The sequence below is a fragment of the Malurus melanocephalus genome, unplaced genomic scaffold (genome assembly GCF_030028575.1).
Source record: "Malurus melanocephalus ecotype Western Australia unplaced genomic scaffold, MMel_1.1 scaffold_112, whole genome shotgun sequence".
NCBI classification, from domain to species: domain Eukaryota; kingdom Metazoa; phylum Chordata; class Aves; order Passeriformes; family Maluridae; genus Malurus; species Malurus melanocephalus.
In genome coordinates this window covers 53,133-74,148 of record NW_026623344.1, presented here as the reverse complement: position 1 = coordinate 74,148, position 21,016 = coordinate 53,133, and the positions used below count along the sequence as shown (strand labels likewise).

At 37.3% G+C, this 21,016-nt stretch overlaps 1 protein-coding gene across 5 annotated transcripts in view; it reads right to left on the bottom strand.

Annotated features, from left to right (window-relative positions):
• Positions 1-21,016, bottom strand: part of PLEKHA5 (pleckstrin homology domain containing A5) — an 84,646-nt gene that overhangs the window by 43,944 nt on the left and 19,686 nt on the right. For 3 of the 5 annotated variants that reach the window (XM_057369495.1, XM_057369494.1, XM_057369496.1), the window contains exons 1-4: positions 13,353-13,444; positions 9,919-10,019; positions 8,880-8,995; positions 3,366-3,833 (exon numbers count right to left, since the gene is read on the bottom strand). In XM_057369495.1, the coding sequence (XP_057225478.1) occupies positions 3,366-3,833; positions 8,880-8,995; positions 9,919-10,019; positions 13,353-13,431 (764 nt within the window). In that variant the 5' untranslated portion in view covers positions 13,432-13,444. Of the gene's footprint in view, positions 1-3,365; positions 3,834-8,879; positions 8,996-9,918; positions 10,020-13,352; positions 13,446-16,930; positions 17,036-21,016 lie in introns of those variants that run through there. The other 2 variants (XM_057369498.1, XM_057369493.1) reach the window with 2 other exon arrangements.

The following is a 21,016-nucleotide window of genomic DNA, read 5'->3' as shown; positions in this document are numbered from 1 at the left end:
CATTCTTGCAAAAAAATTATTAAAAGGGAAAAGGGGTTCTAAGTCCTAGTCTCTTGTTGCAAAATCTGCTTTAATACATCTAAATTGCATAAGGAACATACCATTAATGATAARGCTTTTGTCCATTTCCATATTTAAAAACAAATAAGATGCTTTTGACTGCATTTCTAACTTTCAAAATAGAATTGTAGCTATACCCCATAACAACTTCAGTGAGACCTGATAGTTTCATGGATATATTTAGTAGCTAGACACACTTCACTCACTGAAACTCCTCACACATTTTATTAATTAAATGGGCAGTGTAATGCTGTTGGCACCTTTAAATATCCTGAACTTGCAAAAAAGCTGCCTGAATTTCTTACTATGTAAAGACATAAATTTAAAATCTGCATGCAATTACTTATATTTCAGAACATTTACAAAGAAAACATGATCTATCTTCAGTTGGTAAACCATGAAAACCATAAAAAGTCCAATCGCTTCAATATTAAGCCTTGTTTTACATAATTCAATAAAATCCAAACAGATTCAGCAATGTACTGTTGAATCTTGCAAAAATGTCATTCCAGTTAAATCCAAAACCCAGCTCCAGACAGAAATGAAGCTTCCAGGTGCCCTGCACACAGTATTTCTGCAAATGTCACCATAAATAGCACCCTGTAATTGCTCCCATATGAAAAAAAAAAGGCTTCCACATGTGTTTATAGACTCCTTACAGACACCTTYAGAGGCTGTCTCTAGGACTACTCTGTGGTAGCAGCAGTGGTTGTGGTATCCAAACTGGACTATTTGGGGAAGCAAATTTGCTGCTCAGCCTTTGGGGGCTCAGTTCTGCAGTGTTATGAAAACCCTCAGATTGAAACCTCAAAACAATCCTTCATCCTAATGAACACAAACACCAGTTGACCCYGAGTACAGAACTTCCATGGAAGAATCAAGAAAGGGAGGCAGAATAAAGATGGAAACCTGGTGTTTTACRGCAGGAATTTATTGTTTAGGATTAATTTTATATAGGCAAGGCAGAGGGACAGGCTAATATGCTGGGTTAGCACAACAAAAAACATAATTTAGTACAATACACTCCCTTTGTATTWTTTCACATTTGAGAAAGACCACTCAAGTGAACTGCTTTTGCCAAAAACATTTTTTTCCCAAAACTGACTTGTGCAAAATTCAATAAAACGATAATTATTTTTTATTTAAACCACATTTATTTTTGGTTTAAAATAAGTTTGTCTTCCTTAAGGCAGCAGTTTATTCATGTGGTTTTCGCCAAACTACAAGTCTAGATCCATGAAAACAAGAGATGACACCTTCAAAAATTAAAAACTACATGGTCGTCATTTTTATTACATTTTTGGGCAATCAAACTACTGAGGGTTYGTAGCCTGTTCCTCTAAAAAATCAGTAGCTGTAGAGTGAACCTKTTCATTCTGTATTGAGGACAGCTAAGAGCTTCTCTTTTATATACAGTTATTTCATTGAATCTCTTTGTTAACATTTTAGCATTCATCCTATTTTTTTTTTAGYCTGACACACCAGAGATACTCAGTTGGGACCTTCATGATTTCTCTAATGCAGATACACCCATGCAAATGGAAAACCAGGAGAACTGCAAAGCAGCTTTGTTGAAAYTCTGCAGCTTCTCCCCATTAAGTAAAGACCACTTTTTTTCCAAAAATTCATTATGAGTTTTATAGGTCTCAACACCAACAGCCTTAGGAGCCTCTCACCCCAACCTTAAGCTTCAACATGCAYGAGAGCTTCTTTCTACTCTCATTCACCAACTTTTAATTCTACTTAAATTTCTGTCTCCAGCCAGAAACTGACAATCTGAACAAAAATGAAATTTTAAATTTAAATCAAGACACAKTTAAAAGACATCACTATATACATTAGAAATCTGGATGATTATTCAGGGCCATTTCCTCAGAAAGTAAAAAAGATAGCTCAAGGCCAATTCTCCTCCAGTTTGCGACTTTTATGTGCATTTGAAAGCACACCCTTTATATTATCAGTGCCACCCTTATTCAGGCAAACAAGTGCTTCCTATGCTCAGAAATAAAATATTGTTAATTAGTAACATATTGTAAATAGCATTTCCCTCTATTTAATTCCCACAATGAAATCAGTTTTAGAGTTTTTATACTTGTTCACAACTGAAAAATAGCACAGCTATTCTAATTTCTTCTGTTTGGTTGCAAGTTTCAAAGTCCAATTAAAAAAATTAACTGCATCAAAGAGCCTTCTCAGTTCTCATTACGTAAGTTTGAACAATAAAATAAATGTCAGAGTGTGCAAGTCCCTGTCTGCACTGCAAGTTCAAACTTGATCAAGCTACTTATGATGCGTATTTCATGAAACAACACATTAACAATTCCTAATTATATTTAATGAAGGGCTACAGGGAGTGAGGAAATGYTCAACCTTGGCAAGTGAAAGCTAAACTCATGGAAATTTTTAAAGGTTGAGCAAAAACTGAGAAGCCCCCAGCCCCATATTTTGAAATTTTTGGGGAAACACACTTCCTGAACTTCATTTTTCTTGAGCTCTGCTCTGCCATCCACCTATACACAAGCTCCYTAATTTCCAGCTCTTCAAAATATCTCCTGTGATAGCATCTCCAGACTTTCTATCAAAGGAAATATTAAAAACCTTTTACATTTTCCTGCTAGAGCTTCTTGCCTATAACTCAGCCTGGAAGCAACGTCCCCACACTTCTGTCAGACAGAGAAATTGCTATTGGCATGACATTCATTATTGTCAATCATTCACACATCATTTTAAAGCTTCATGAATATAGGCTAGGGCTCAATATTATACCTGGCAGATAGCTAATTCCATAAGAAGAGAAGCTTTAAGCATCAAGTTAGATTTCTATGTCTCACTTTTAGGTAAATCTTCTCTCTTTCTCTTCATTTAAAGCTTGTTTAAAGTTTAAAAGCTTCCTGGATTTTTTTTTAAAGAATTTCAAATAGAATATTACTACAAGAATTTGTGAACAAAAACATAGAGAAAAGCGGGCAATTTCAGTAACAGATTTTAAGAGGAAAAAGCATTTTTATGATTGATGACCTTTTCTGTGCTAGGACAGACATTCCTAATGCCCCAAAAAGGGTTTCTGGCCATTTTTATTTATTATTAATATAGTTTAATTTATTAATAACCATTCAGATACTAATAAAAGAAACTTTTATAAATCTGTTCTGAGAAGTAATGCAGGGATTTTTTCAGAGAACAATGAAGGATATATTTATGTCATATAGAYCAAAACCAAAGAACCTAACCAGGATAGAAGTTTAAGTCTTATTTACTAGAAAGCCTAACAGAAAAGAATAATAAAATTATCACACAGTACTCACCCTCTTGTTTCCTCYTCCTGTCCCTTCCCCCTCTGTATTTTAATCCACTGTTCCAGCTGCAGCATGGAGTTTGTTCTCTGCATAACCCTCTCGGACTCTATGTGAGCCGGCACCGCGTTGTGATGAGCCCCATCTCCTGCATCCGCCAGGACAACTCCGATGGATTTATTCTCWGATCCATTCAAATGGACAGGTCTGAAGTGTCCAGCAGGAATTGTGCTTATGGGCAAAGTCCTGTACTCAGATCCCAAAGCGTTTAGCTTTACACTGTTAATTTTTGTTAATGGTTTATCTTGCCCAACTTTCTGGAATCCATATTTTTCAGCTTCCAAAGCTTTCTTCTCCTCGTTTTTGTTCACKTCTCTGTTTTTCTGGTTATTTTGTRCCTCTGGCTTAATTAGCACCCGATGGTTTGAAATATTATTTGCCTCTCGAGGTGATGTATTTTCAACAGTGAACTTCTCTATTCTGGAAGGGAAGATATGACAAGCTATAACACCAAAAAACACCCATTCATTACAAATAGTAACAAAAAATTGAAAGCTGTTTCAGTGAACCCCTGTCCACATATTTTACAACAGTATCTTGAATTTGAGAGAAAAAATCAAGACGTTTGCACAAAATTATTTTCACAATAATTGAAGAGAAGCTGGGTTTTTTTTGCTGTTGTTTTGTGTTTTGGTATTTTTCCCCTTTTGTTTTTAATTTTGTGTGAGGATTGGTGGTAGTGCTTGGTTGGTTTGTTCTATGATTGGTTGATTTGGGTTTTTCCAGTTGGCCAGCATGGTTTTTTCTTCTACACTTCGCTCTTCCCTGTTTTCTAAACAATTTTAACAAGAGGCAATTTTTTAAAAAAGGTCAACAATCAATTAACCCCACTGAAAAAAATGTGCGCAAGAGGAAATAAAGCCAGAGCCTGAAAATGTGGATGTTCAGCTTATGCTGAGTATTCAAAGGGTAAAAAGATTCAGTGGCTCTCCAAGAGCTACAGCTTCCAAATGTCAACAGCCTGAAATTCGGAAGATTTTCAAAGTCAGCTTGTGATTCACAATACKGCTGAATTTAGCATATAATGAGCTCCTTTAAATAAAGCAAATGACTTTTCATGGTCATTGGTATCAATTAGGTTTCTTTGGTATGTTATCACTTTGGCTGGCGTAAGTTTTGTGGAAAATGACTGTGGCTTTTCTAATTTGAAGGGGGAAAAGAGCTGCTGAATTATAGAACTGTACTACAAAAATAATGATATTTTTAGAATTGCTACTGCTTTACAGTATTTACAGAAATACTCAACATGTGCAATTCCATTAGTGATCTTCTTTTTAAAATTTCAAAATGTCAAGAAGCTCTGTCTTTTSCCATACTGGGAGGACCTGAACTTCAATTCCAGCTCAAATAGTGACTTTTGGTRTTAGTTCACTAGAAAAAAACCCACCACCTTAAAATGTTTTGCTCTACATTTTTTGGTATGGGAGGAAAGAAGAGGAAGAGATATAATTCTTTAAGATTACATMTCTGTATAAAACCAAACTAAGAACAACACTTTATTTTAAGATGATGTCAAATCAACTTTTTGTGCTGTTTTGAATCTTTTTTGTCTGCAAGTGCATTATTCATCTTTATAAATGTGTCCAGTTCAAGTGTCTGTAAAAAGGCCAGCACATACACAACTGACCAGGAGCACAAGAATTTTAACTACATACACAGCTGGAGGCATTATTGCTTACCCCMTCATGAAAAAAAGGCATTTCCCCCCTCAAGACTTTAAATTGTTCCCAAGACCAAACATTAGTGCCTAGGTTCCTTCTCAAGGTTATGGGGAAAAAAAAATTATCACCTCCTCATTCCCACCTCAGAACTGTACTACCCCATTCTACCAGAAAACAAAGGAATTTCCCAAAGAGGAATGTGAATGAAAAATTCCATTTCCCACAATTATCAAGTCAAAAACGAGTATTAAGATTTCAGTTTTCAGCCAGCATTCAAGAGTTTACAAATGAATAGGACTACAATGTAAATAATCCTGAACACGGGTATTAATATATGCAGCATGTTTTAACAGCACCACCCACTCCTTATATAATATGAAACTTCTTATACATCTTTCTTGAGGGGCTTTAGAGCAGAGAAACAGGTGGAAAATCCATGGTGGAGAGGGAGAGTGCAYCTCTAGAACACTCAGCACACGTGGCAAAGTCAAGACTTGGCACTGTGTTCAATTCACACTCTCCTRGTGCACTTGCCACTGCGTTTTAATTAAAAACCAACAACTCCACAAACCACAGAATTGTTTTTCCATGCAATCTCATGCTGTATCACTGGTTGCCATGGTTATACACAGCAGAGCCCAACATTTACATTTGAAATTCTCTGTGATGGYGCAGAGGCTGAAGGGCTGACATTCAAACAGACTCCTGGGCTCTCTAAACTTGATGAACTCAAATCAGCTAATTCTGTGGGAGCAAGGGATCACTCCCACTGTGTGGGATCCATATGGGAAAAAATGATCAGAAACTAGCAGGCAAATGTAAGAAACATAAATCCATACGTATATTTGGCTCCATATTTATAGCTAGCTCTCCAAGATATATTCAACAAGGCCTGCAGTCCATTTGAGGACAGGATAGGGAGAAGAGGAAGAGAATGAGCATTGAATATGGGTCGTTCATATGAATGCAATTTATAGATTTCTGCAGCCAAGCAGGAATCATATGTGCAATATGCAGTACAGGAAAACTACCATTTTATGCTAGTTTATATAAATAAATAATCCTGAAAGGGTTGGAGGAGGGGGAGAATGTGATAAATTATCAGATGGACATGAGTACTGTKATTTAACAAAGAGGCATTTGAAAAGGAAAAGCCATCTTTTCCAAGCACAGTGACGTCAGTAAGCCCCCACTGTGGATGTCTCTGCTAACAAGTGCTTTTTTGGCAGCCTGGCTTATGCTGTTCAGGGAAAGTAACTACCCCAGGAGGAAAAAAACTGATCTTTTCTTAGTACATGCTGCATCACTGGGAAGAAACAAAGGGTGCAGACACAAACTGGCAGTGAAAGCATAGAAAAATGATACCCTTAAACATGGGAGAGTAGAGAATCAGCATTCAGAGTAAAAATGATAAATCAGGTGGACATTATTATCTACAAAACAAGCAAGAAATCAGTACTCAGAGACAACCCAACTGCAGCCTGCAGAGATACAACATGGAATAAGCCAAACATCTTCCTGATCCAGAGAGGTTGGCTCAGATCRTATTTTGAGTCATAAGCTTCAACACCTCCTCACTGACTGAAGTATTTGGTTTAATTATTTTAATGKGTCTCTCAGTACATTAAACTTAAATTTACTATGTAGGTAAAATTAAAAATGTTTGGAAAGGAGTAATTACAATTGAGTCAATAGGACCAAATACTGTTTGTCCTTACCTGCAGCTAAACATCAGAAGGGAATATTTTTGCTGTTAACAGAGATCAGTTCTAAGAGAAATGGGTACATTYGTATTTTCTCACCTCAGTATCTCATTTATGGTTTATGCAGCTAACCATGAGTGGAAAATAAGAGTAGAAGAGTAGTTCATTAAAAACTTGGCAACATCCCTCCCCTTCCACCAACTCAGTGTTTCAAATATTCCCTTTATCCTCTCCAAGGAATTCACTTCCGCAGAAGAATAAAGACACAGATTAAAGCACTAAAATTATTTAAAAGATTCAGTTTAACAGACTGTTGGATTTGATTTCCAGAGTACCATATTCAGTGAAGTACCTTAATTTCTAGATTTAAAGAACTATTCTGTAAGATGTCTTCATTTATCATTGGGCATTTTGTATTAACAAGCACTTAAGAGTACTTCAACATCAGTTTACATGAATATTTAAGGAAGCAAGTTCTTAATTACTCATTTATTATATTGCAAGTATCTAGCCTGTTAGAAAACTGTATTCAGTGCAATGTCAGAATCTCTAGAAAAAAAAAATGGAGAAACAGAAGCACTGCTAAATTTGACTGAACCCAACTCATTTATGCTTAGAGCTCCATGCATGCCAAACTTTAGGTTACTTAGAGATGAGGTAATAAAAGAACACTTAATATTTAACAGATTTCTACAGGGAAGGAACAGTATTTCTTCTGCATAAGATCATATCCTGCTACGTTTCATTTTAAGAACTGGTTTGATAGCCAAAAGAGGGATTCTTTACAAAACAGATGTCTGCAGGATCTTCTTCCTTATTATAGCTAACAGATTTGAAAGTCTTTGAGACTTGGTCTTGAAATGTATTTTCTCTGAAGTAATTATTTCAAGGCTACCAACAAAGGTCACAGCTAGCTCTGCRTTCTTCTGAAGTTTCTTGCCTGAATTCAAACAAGATGGTGTTACGTAAATGGCTTTTCTGACAATTGTTTGGCTGTTGGCAAGCCTGTTCTGCCTGTGACATCCAGGCAGATATTCACAGTATGGCAAATATCAGAGGAAGGTCATTGCACCAGTTCAGAAAAAGACTCAGAATGACCCCCTTCAATTTTATTCCTCTACAAAATGCTTATACAATTGATATGTGRTTTTTGTTTGAAGTGGGTTTGATTTGGTTTAATTTTTCCATATATAAGCTACTGCCATAACTGCAATATAAACTTGGTTTTTCAGATAAAGTTTATTGCTAYTAAACTTCTCTGGTACCTCTGTCCATGAGGTATTTTTTACCACTATTTTAAACTTCAGAGTTTCTCAGCATTGCTGACATCCATTTAGCTCCAGGGTAGCAGGAACTAACGGAGTGGAGAATAGATCAAGTGACAGCAGCCATCAGCAATAACTTCTGTGCTGTCAATAACGAGGAGCTTTTAAACTTCCAGTTGATGAGGTTTCCATTATAGATGCCATGGAGCTGACCCAAGGGACCAGATTCCACGAGAAAATGATTCTCACTGGAGACCCAGCAGCAGTCAGTGTTCAGTTTCTGAGAACACAAAGCTTCCGGTGGTAATTTGCTTTTCATTGTCAGCTCATGGACACAAAGATAAGGCTCCAGATCAGGAAAGCATAAATTTGATGACAGCTTAATGATGAACAAGAATGGCTCCCCACAGGTTGCCCACAGGTACAGCTGGTTAATTGAGCCAGAAACTCCAGCTGTGAATATGAGAATTATGACAGGTTTAAGCCAAAGGCTACCACCAGTTGAGCTGCTGCTGCTATTCAGTCAGGAGGGCAGGGGAAGTCAAACATGCCTGCATATAGTATTTGTCACTGCACTTCTTCTGATGCCACTGGCTAAAGGAAGAATTCAGGTTTTTTCTTTTAGCTCCTCAAATCAATATTCAGAACAGAACTTGGACTATTTTTACTACCTCAACATTTTATCCACCATTGTTAAGTAGTAAGGGATCTTCAATATAAGGAGGAATCAGTTCAGCCAATTTACATTCTATTTTAAGGAACAACCCTTCATTGAATAAATCAAACTAAATAAGAGAAAGCAATACATTGTCCCACTGTTTCATCAATCCACACTACCTTTTCACAGGCTCTGTTTGCACAAGTGCTGCATCTATCATGGCTTTCATCCACAACTCCATTTCCTTCCCTGTATCTGTGCAGAAATAATAGGTCCTCATGTTTGGATGAGCTGCCTGATTGGAAATGACATGGTCATTGCAATAAAAATGTAAGATTCTGCAAAAGAAAAGAGGCAAATAACGTTACTGCATACTCACTCTCATGCTTTATCTAAAAAGATTTCTGCAAATAATATGATCAGAAAAAATATCAAAAGGAACACTACAGTATTTCTCAGTCACTGCATTTATTTTTCAAAATAACTGCTTGGAATTTTCAATCATAGCTGCTTCTTCATTAACACACTGAATTAMAAGCCCTTAAATGTTTTCAATCTATTCAAAACTATATTGACTATTCATTATTATAGATTGRCATAATTATTATAAATAAGATTTTGGCAGTGATTTTGGCAGTCTGAATGATACAGGAATGTTAATTTGTACTTACCAAAATAAATAAATGATGTCTTGGTTAGGAGACCAAACGAAGTGCCAAAAGGAGCTCATAAAACAATAAAAAAAGCCAGGACAAAATATTTAGTGAAGTAATTTACATAATGATTTAAAAGATTGTGATTAAACACTCCTGACAGTGATTTATGCAATACTTTGATTTAAGTGGTAAGAAATTCTGATTTTTATTTCTGYCTAAAGATACAAAGTATCTAAATAACTAAAGAACATTCATTAGTGGGATAAGTCCAGTTGCARGTGCTGGTTTATAATTCTAAAGCACCACACAGTATTTAAGATCCATGAACTAATAGGAAAATACTCCTAATAAGTGATATCCATCCATTTTCCCATTCTAGCAATTATGTTTATATTTACATCAAGCTAAGTACTTGAAACTTCTGCTACTATATCATGTAAAAATCAAGCTCAGAAGCTGTTTGCCAATCCTGCTTTACCTAATAACTCTGTAAAATGAGTTCTTATGTGCAGGCTCTCGTCCTTTCAGATACAAAATCAAATGGAAAAGTTGATTCCCTCACCTTAAAGGCGTATTTGCGGTTAATGTGGTCCTCRGCAGACAGCATAGATATCTGAAAGCTTGGCAGGAGTATGCTCCCCAGTATTCCTTCTTCTTTCTCATCTGGGAATGCACACTCGGATTAGAGAAACAGTGTTGGGACATGCAATACTCACCTTCAGACACTTCAGTGGAACTCTTTTAGCCACACATGAGCAYTAACAAGAAGTTTACCTCAGAGGAAAATGCGTTAAGAACCAGAAATCCAGACTTACTTGGAAGGGCAGGTGGAAGTCAAACCTCTAATTCAGTGACAAGAACAATGACATCTATTTATTGCCTGCTCAATAAAAACTGCAATATCTATGATACACAAGTAGTTTAAAACACTACTTATGACTGCTGGCCTTTGAGAAAACTTGCACATTCTTCTTCTGATCTCAGGCATATTATGCTGCATAAATCCCCATTATAATATTTAATTAATAACTGTAATTCTTACAAAGAGCTTACACTCGATTACATGCCATTTGTAAGAATGCGTATGTTTCAGATAATTTGTAAAAAGAAAGGCTTCCCCCAAAACAAACACCCTTTTCCCAGACCCTTGTTTTACAATTTTAGAACAACAGATTATAATAAAAATTTGGCATTTTAATTGAAAGCTAAACCAGCTTTTAAATCCAATTATACTTTAATAAAGAAATAATTGGATGCAATTCACAAAGTCAGTCTTAATTGTATTTCATGTACAGAACTTCTATTCGCCATCAGTATCACAGAGACTGTCCCCCATAACACAGTTGGAAGATAGCGCCTAAATGACTGTATCTGTGAAATTAAGATGAAAACATAGGTATTCCAAAATTTCAAGCATGAAAAATTAACACTGGTACAATTAAAATACACTTAAACAGCATTTAAAAAGGATTATTGCTTCTGTGTGGATTTAAAAGTGTTTTCCAGGTTCTCATTTTCTCACACAATTTTGAAAAGCCACAACCTTCATTTAAGTTATGTATATGGGAAGAGTTGTGCCCAACCATTTTAGTATTACTTGACAGATTAGGTGTAAAAATCATGCTTTCTGGRTTATTTAATTGCAGAGATGAGCATAAAATTATTCTGACTAAAARGCAGAAAAGGAGTGGATTTACTTTCAGGTACTCCACAGTGCTCCAAGTATGACTGAAACCATGAAATATTAACTCCTTGCTAGCCACAAACAAAAACATGCATTTTTCCCTGTGTCCAGAATATAAAGCAAATGTTGGGGTTTACTTCATTCGGACTTCTTTTTGAGGGAAAAATCCTCTTCTGATCGATTATATTTTGACTAATTACTGAGTAAGTCGCCCCACTAGCGCCAYGTAACAGCATTCAGCATTTTTCATTCCACTGAACAGCTGCATGTCTGGAGGACTTTGGTCTTTGTTAAAGACATACTGCTACATTCCCATTCCAGATTTTAACAATCTGTTTCCAATCACATTTGCTGTTATCTACATATTCCACTGCCCCATAYCCATCTTTACATGTGTGCTGTGTATGAACAGCACAAGAGGAAAAGAGCAGATCTTTGTCCAGTTCTAAGAATTTTTATTTGTGGCAACAACTTTCCAATATCAAAGTGGACAGTCTTTCATACTCMGAAAAAGAGTATTCTCCAAGCTCTGAAACAATACACTGACACGATTTTTCTTTTCATCTATMAATTRTACTTCAGCTGCTAACATTGTAACMCAATTGTAGAAGTTTAGTAGGATTTACTAACAGAACAACCACAACAAAAAAATCCTGACAACCACAGCTGTACAACCACAAACATGGTTTGTGATTTGGGAGAAAGTGCATGGCTCCCCCTTTCATATTTTTAAACTGAGACAGAATTAACAGAAACATAAAAACACAGGGTTTACAGTAAAAGTTTTTTTATGTTTTAGCAGCCATTTCTAATACCTTTTTTGACGATCACTGCACATGTTTAATTCCAGTTTAACAGCTKTAACTACTTTCAAGTGCATAATAGCTAAGAGCTATATTTATCATGTATAYAATTCAGATGATTCGGCTTGTATTTCAGCTTGTTGGGCAGACTAGCTCATAGAAAATAAAAAGTAAGACTATAGAGCTGTTTATTGGCTGTTGGTTTTGCTTATTGCTCTTTTTGCTTTATTTTAACAAACTTCCTGTGCAGTGCCTAAATGTCAATTTAATCTGTTCTTAAGACAGCTAAAATGCAGAACTTTCTTTACAACCTTCTGCATAAGGCACCTGAAGACTTGTTTAAAATAAATCTGTAAAAAGCTTAGAGTATATAATGGCCACTTAGGTAACCACGGTGTAACTGTATCAGCCAATGCCTTCCCGACTGAAATTTTAGCTTAATTTTGACTCTGCAGGGGTTTATCCAACTGTGTGTACTACTTGGGGCATGGAATCAAAACCTAATATCATATTTAAATAATTCATAATTTGTTAACTAAACCAGCTGCAAACAGAGCTTTTACATTTCAGATCTGATTTGTCTTTGACTGGATCCATGCTGCACTGTCAGAGAACGCAGTTTTAAATTCATCAGTCTCTGCTTTCAGCATYACCAGCATCAGCACCACTTCTACCAATTCCAAAGTTTCATCCCAAACTGAAACYCTTTGCCACCCTTCACCCACCACAGGGCTACCTGCAGCCATGCCTCTATTTTRCCATGCTTTACAATCTCTTCACTCTCAGCCTCCTTTAAACTGTTTGTACGCTTTATTTCAGGATTGTYTGTGTTTCCCCTGTGCACAAGTCCCACTTGTTTATCTCCTCAGTTCATAATCTGCAATGGTGAAGGGATCACTAATACACATTAATTCCACACTAGAATGAGAATCAGCTAATTTTTTCCATGTAAAATAAGTCTGATTTAGCTACATGAGGTTACTAAGAGATTCCTTTGTTCCAAATATAGCAGAGACTTCTACTCATATGGAACTGGACAATATTTCATTTTATAAGTATTCATGAACACTGATTAGAGTTCCCAAAGGCATATATATCCTATTTATAATTCTAAAGGCAGAGTTTCAKCTTCCCTGCACTATRTCCCTTCCCTATCCCCATTTCAGCTACTTCATTTGCATGAAAAATCAGATTTAACCTGACATACTTAGTTTCCAGCAACAGAACCTGTGACAAAAGTACAATCCAGAATTTAGTAACAGAGRTGGCTGTAAATGGGTTTGCCCTTTGAGCATAGCCTGGCAAGCAGGAAACAATTATGTGAAAACGGTAATTAAGAAAGAAAGAAAAAAAAATAGATAGGAGTAGTAGGCCTGGCTATTGACAGCTATACAACCATTTTAATCCATTAAGTTAAGTAGCAGCTTATTTCCTACATTTGAGTGATATGTCAAAATTTATCTGCTTCTAGAAAAATCAGCAAATGAAGCTGTCAGGAGTGGAACTTACCTCTGTAATAGAAGAGACACAGRTCTGAGAGCACAAACCACCGCTTCTTCCACAGCTTCATCCCMGTGCTGTCCTGCATTAATCACAGAGATCAAGTCAGAATGTTCACACCATTGGTGACGGCAATGTTTCATTGAGCAAAGCAGGCACTAYCCAACTGTGCTGGGTGCCAGCAGCTCATTTCCTTGGCTATTTTAAATATTTCTCATCATGACTTGTCATTGCAAACAAAGACTGTAAGCCAGGAAGCCTGAAGTTAACAGAGGATCACAGAATCATTTAAGTTGCAAAAGACCCTTCAGATCATCAAGTCCCAAGTCTTSCCCAGCACTGCCAAGTCCACCACTAAACCGTGTCCYTAAGTTCACACTGACATGTCTAATTATACCTTCAGGACTGGTGATCCACCCACYTTCCTGAGCAGCCACTTCCAATGCTTGACAACCCTTCTGGTGAAGAATTTCCTCCTAATATCCAACCTAAAACTTGAGGCTATTTCCTTCTGTCTTGCCATTTGTCACCTGGGAGAAGAGACCAGCCCCCACCTCACCACAATCTCCTCTTAYGCAGCTGTAGAGAGTGAGAAGGCCTCTGAGCCTCCTTTTCTCCAGGCATGATAGAGATTACAATCTACACACACTTTCATTTTTAAAATAAGCTTTTTTTTTTCTTTAAGTAGAAGAGCAAGGTAATACTTCAGGTACATCTTACTCTGTTTTCTGAAGAAACTCTCTGTTGAACTTTGCCCGTTAAAATTTGTCTTCTACTACTACTCATAAATCTACTGCAAATTTCTTTCCCAAATAAAGCTTATTCCTAAAGCAATTTAATTTTCTTCKATGCTTATAACCAATTTACACCACACAACTCAGAATGAAAGACTGCCACCACTACCATAGTGTAAATAAGCCAGAGCATTTCAGCACACACATCCTTGTAGAATAAGATTTAATAAATATGTTAATCTGTTCCAAGAAGGAAAGTATGTGTGAATTAGCAATATTCTTGCATTAAATAGATTTTTATGACAAYAAAGAAGAGGGATTCTGTAATGAAATCTGTGTGGTGGGTTTTTTGGGGGGGCAGTTCCCCTACCCAAGGGAAGTCAGGATAATTTTTAGGCTCRTATTTCCAACTCTGCTCTTTTTGGGGTGGGGGAAATGAGCTGAAAGAAGAAAAAAGGGTAAACAAAGCATTAGCTAGGAAATATTATTCACAAAAAGTATGTTCACTGTAAACATTTTCCAAAAAAGGAGTTGGACATAAATATTAGCAGAAAAATGACAGAAGAGTATCATTACATGAATTGAGAGAGCACACCCTGAATTAAACRAAAGTTGCCACTCTCTGTGATTACCTAAACATGTTCTCTTACTATYAAAAACAAACCTGCACAAGCTTTCACTGCAAATTTCTGAGGATCCTATCTGTTGATAAAACTCTTGACTCAACTGGCTTCYCATTACTACAACAAGGAAATACACAGCAGCTCCTCAGCTTACAAACACCAGTCAAACATCACAGCATTTTCACTGTTTACCACATAAACCCTCTCATTCAATGAGGTGGATCAAAGACTGGTTGAAGTGCCAGGTCCAGGGAAGGGGCGGCCGGTGCCTCGTGCTCTGCCCCGGGGGCCGATACTGCAGCCAAGAGAATTTAACAACTTCATTAATGAGCTGCACTCAGGCACAGGCTCACCCTCAGCACATGAGTTATGAGGAGTGGCTCAGACTCCAGATGGTTGTGCTGTCWTTCAGAGGGACCTCAACAGGCTGGGAAATTGGGCAGAGAAGGAACTCTTGAAGTTCAACAAAGGGAAATGCTCAGTCCTCCATCTGGAGAGGAATAACCCCGTGCACCATCATGAGCCAGAAATTCACCCTGATGGCAGAGCAGGGCAGCAGCATCCCAGACTGCATTAACAGGGAGCACAGCCTTGCTCTCTGCTCAGCACTACAGAGGTCTGGCTGGAGTGTTGGTCAGCTCTGGGCTCGCTGGTACAAGAGAAACGTGAACAAACTGGAGTGAACCCAAAGGGCCACAGAGGTGACTGAGGGATTGGAGCATCTTTCATATGAAAATGGGATGACAGAGCTGGGACTGTTCAGTCTGGAGACAGAGCAGCTCAGGAGACATCAGTGTGTATAAATATCTGAGAAAAAACTGCAGAAAACATGGAGCCAAACTCTTGCCAAGGACAGGAAAAGAAACAATGGGCACAAACTAAGAAACATGAAATTCCACCTGAGCAAAGGTAAACTTTTTAATTGTCAAATACTGTCACAAGTTGTGGTGCAGTCTTCATCTGTGAGGATATTCAAAGCCCAGCTGGACAAAGTCCTGTACAAGACTCCCAAGCACATGGTGTGAATCTGGGAATGTCCTGTGCAGGGTCAGGGGTTGGACTCGATGATCCTGATGGGTMCCTTCCAACTCAGCCTATTCCATGATCCTGTGAACCTGCTCTAGCTGAGCCTGCCACATTATCATGAGGTCACAGCCAAGCATGACAACTGTGTGATTCTGTGATCTTAAAATATATCCAAAAAACATTACTATAGGAATACATTGACTTTTTTCAAGGTGAAAAAGTTCAACAGCCCCAAACTAAAACAACRAAATCTCTTACCTCTGTGAGAATTTTTTACTCTGAACATTGAACAAGAAGACAGTAAAAGCCACAGGATTGTTTAAACGTGGGAAAACCTTCCACTAAACAGACATTTGTAGATCTTATTAACTGAGAGCAGTTTTTCAAAACTGACTCATCACCAGCACCCAGAAATCTGTGCAGGTCATYTCAGTCTATCCGAGTAGGCACAGCAAATGACAATGTAGATCAAAATTATATACACCCATTTGTCTCAGTTGTGTTTAAATTACAAGTTCTTACGCGGTTCTTGGTGCGTTTTAAAAATAGATTTTTATTATGGCCTGAGCAAWTTTGTTGTTCATTTTTTTGACCTGTATTCCTGCAAACCAATAAAGGGCAAGTGTAGTCTGGTATTGCAGAATGGCAAAACTGTAGCAGGCTGGAAACAATGACACTTAATACTAAAGAGCACATATTTCASATTAGTTTACACTCCATGGGAAAAACATAAAATGATCTCTGGTTTTAAGATGATTATCTTTGAATTCAGAATATAGGCATACCCATGTGAAATATGTGAAAAAATGGCTTCATTTACAGTTTTTAATTGAAAATATTACTCATCTTTTGAAAAGAAAAATGTATAGTCTAACAAAAGACACTTAAAAAAACCCAATATCCTGGGTCACACACCCTTGTCCCATCATCTCGACATGCCTGAAATTAAATCAGCTATTTACTACCAACAACTACATACATTTTTTAAAGAGAATCATGTTTATATGCTACATCAATATTCTTTACTTGTCTGATGTCCTTATTTGTATCAGACTGATATCCAATAAGTAGTTAATTAATTGCAAGCCACAGTTTACAGCATCACTCTGGTATTGCCATCACTGTATTTTATGAAAGTGGTTTCATAACATATTATACACGTTACAGAAAAAAAACAAGAAGGGGGTGAAGAGGGGCAGAGTACCTGYTTGTAGAGCCAGCCTCGCCTGACAACTGGTGCATTAGGATTTCTCTTTATGGAGTTCGATCTCTTTCCAAAATTATGAACCTTCTTTGAAGATCGTGATGTCTAAATTGAAATGAACAGGTTAAAGCAACCGTGACATCAATAAMTGTGGAAAAACCATAATGCTTTTATTTTCTTTAAGATCTTTYTCTTATATGCCTTCCTCTTGGGGACTGCATAACACAAAATGTAGTCTTTTTTTAGATAAATAATTATTGTGATGGTTCTGCTGGTTTCAGGATTTCTTTCTTTTCTTCTGCAGAGAATAGAGAGAAATCCCAAGACAAGTACTTAAAGATTTTTTTTTTTTTAAACAGGAAAAAACTCAACCAAATACATATCTGACCTTCATCAAAGGTAGGCAGAATATAAGTGAACTCACAGAACTCTTATWAATTATGAAAAGTTACATCACCTGGGCAAGAAAATTCTACCCTTTCCTGCTTCCAACACTGACCTAATACACGAAAACTTGTTCCGATTCAAGATATAACTCCACCTTTCCTAAAATATATTAATTTTTTAGTATTCTTTGTTCTGTGATCTCTTGGTTGGTTTGAATATTCATTATATTACCTGCTTGCACTAAAGTCTACATAGAAACCTTTCCATGAAACTCCAGTGCTCACATCAGCTGTTGTTCCCACTTTTTACAATCTTGTAATGAACACATATGATTAAGAGAAGTAGGGAAAATAAACCATTTTAGATTTCATCCTTCTACTTGAAYAACCAAAAGAAATTGGAAAAGGCACAAAGAAACTGGAAGTGCTTTGCTAATTCACACTTCATTCTTCTCAGCCTACATTAAGAAAGTTTGTTCTGCAACTGAACAAGCTGAACATTTACTTGTGTTTTAAATTCTGTAAGGATTGGTGCCTCAGAGACCATGAGATGTGATAGAACAAAGCACACTCCTCTGCAGAAGTAAAGTTCAACAAGTTTTTAAAGCTGTATTCATGTCTCTGCTTCAAATCCACCATTTGAATTGACACAATATAATCCTGTGTTTCAGCTTCCATATCTTCACTACTGAGACTAATCATGAGGTTATGCAAAATTCCTAAAGGAGGAATGCTAAACAAACACTCAGGTTTTGTGCAAATTAGGGTGTGGGGTTTCGCTATGGAAATTCTCTCAACACGCATCACAGAACTAAGTTGGGTTTTATACAAGCTTCAGAGAGAATCCCAGAGTTGGTTAAAAACCATAAACTGAAAACTTAATTTAAAATTATGTGCAGCTTTCGTCAACAATGCCATTAACTGAAGAATACAACATTGCTTGGCAAAAAAAAATTAGTAACATTTACAAAAACCATGTGTGCTTGCCTAGAGACTGCAACACAATGGGACAAGGACGTTTTGTATTCCTTTTTTGCAAGAATCATGAGGGAATATAAAAACAATCASAGTGCTTTTAATTTCCCTTGGAAATAGAGAAAGTTGATTCAGCTCTGAAAAGCAAGACAGAACAATCAATTGAAAAGCTAATTAAGAACAAAAGTAAAAATCTTCCACATTTTCATCTGAAAAATTCTACCAGGGCAAAATCGACAAAGATTTGTAAGAAGTCAAGAATTACGACATCCAGCTGAGAAAAACGAATATATAACAAAGAACAAATAACAATCCAGTTATAAAGTGAACTACACCGTTCTCGGTTAACCTGTGTGACGGCTGTATTGGCGAATCACACAAWAGCTGTGCTAACACTTTGATCAGAAATGATTTATAACACTCCTATCTGCTCTAATATTAGGTATTAAAGGTTCAAAATCTCTCAAGAATGCTCCAGAATTCCTATACTTGTAAAAATAGCTAACACATTAAAGATGCTTTTGAAGACAAACTACCACTGATGTCAAGTCTAACAAATTCAGACCATTCAGGCAGSTCTCTCTAAGGTAGGTCTGATAAAAAGCCATATTGACTCCAATTTCACTGAGCTAACAGCTGAGTTTTAATGGGTTACATCCTGCCAACTGCGAATACAAACTTCCCTTAATTAAATGCAGCAGCACAAGTGCTTTCTAATTTTAGTTAATACAGAGAACACTTTAGATGACTTGTAATTATTTCACCACACACTACCTAAACAGAGCAACTTCACAACAAATTCTGAACCTTAAGACAATGAGTGTTTTGTAGGTGTAGGTGCATATATAAACTAATTATGAGCTCTCAGAGACTTTATAGATCACCTCCTCCTCTTGTTATGTCTGGGATCCCTGGCCATTCCCTGTTCTCTCATACATAACTAATTATCTCAAACTGTGGACAAGAGGAAGACAGAGAAATAAAAAAGGGTTCAAGTATTTTTTACTTCACAGCACAAAAAACTACAAGGCATACTGTTCAGCTCCAGTTTCGGGAGAAAGCAAAGAGAAAAAGAGGATCGTGAATGAATGATCCAGCTACTAATCACTTGCTGGAAGGTGTACAAGGTAACAGAGGAAGAGAGCTTAGAGTCACCCCTGATCCATTCGAAGTCCCAGCAGCTGAGATGCCTCCAAACCCAGAACCTATGGGAAGGACCCTGTACAATTTCAGTACTGAGAAGGAYGCCAGGAAGTCCCGCCAGTAATATTCACTCTTTTCCAAAACTGGAAAAACAAACTCCTGCTGGGTTTTGAACTCTGGGCAACAGACCAGCCAGCATCTGGGACTGCACATTTCATCATCCTCCAATTGGCTTTTTTCTCTGCTTAGCTGGTATAGGATTTATGGGAGGCTTCTTCTCCGCTTTCAGAACGAGACAAAAATACTTAATTAACATTAAACTGATTGCATATATATCTCAAAACCACAGATTGAGAACTTTGCTARCAAGAAAATTTTCCTGTATGTAAATTCACAGAGTACAAATCTGTATCTTTCTCACTTTTGACTTCTGTTTAAAGCTATGCTTCCAGTCTTCAAGGCTTACATTATCTTCCAAACCACAAAACAACATGATGCTACTTTCTGGATTTTGTAAGCAATTTCAGTGCCCTCCAATGCTGCAGTTTTCCATGAGCTGAGCGGGTTTCAGCCTCAGCATTTTGGACCAGGAGGTTGCTCTGGAAGCAAATGTCCCAAGCACTCTTCACTCTTACTGTGCTTTTGGTTTGCAAGCTGCATTTGGTTTAGGCAAGACTAAACTGTAAGATGCACAAGGAGCACTACTGGACTGGGTTGAACATAAACCATGAAAACACAGTATGGATGTTCAGCTCTGGACACCAATACTATGCCATCACACTGCTCCTGTTCACTGTGCTGTTTGCTAATGAACCTTGTGACTGCTAATCCAAAATTTCCAGCTAACCTGGATCCTGAGCAGGCACRTGTGACTACACCTAAACTAGCCATTCAAAGCTGGTCTGGCTTGAAATACCTACAAACTGATCAGTATTTCTGAAAAACATCCCAGGTGTAATGGAGTCACCGGGAGCTCTGCAGCAGCTGACCTGGACTAACACTCCACACCCCTCACKATGAGAAAATTGTTCACCTCATTCTGCTGATAATCAGGGCAGCAACGAAGAGCAGCAGGTCTGAACTGTGGAGTAACATGACTGACTTTGCAGATTAAAAAGCAATTCAGGACAAGTAATTGTGTTTGCCTAGGTAGTGATTTTAACAGCAGGAAGAAAAATAAGATTTAAAAAGACAACTACAAAAACAATTTCTTAATTCTGCAAAGGAAGATGAAAATATGTACTTCTGTAGCAATCTCAAGCACTGTGTAGATCCTTCTCCCAGCCAGAAGTCTGTGCTGGTGGCTTCATGTTTGGAGCTAACAGGGAATAAGCAGCACTTCGCAGAGCTGTAACATGTTATTTGGCCTCCCTCACATATACAGTGGGAAAGGAAGATWAGAATTAAGACTTTTACTGGGTAGCTACTGATTTTTGCTTCACCTCATGTTAGCCTCTGCTCAGCAACAGTATTAGACTCCAGAGAGTCTTTCTGACACAAAATAGAAACTTGTCCAAGTTCCATAACTATTTGGGATCAATTAACGTTAATGGAAGGAAGACCTTTCTGAAACTTAGTTGTA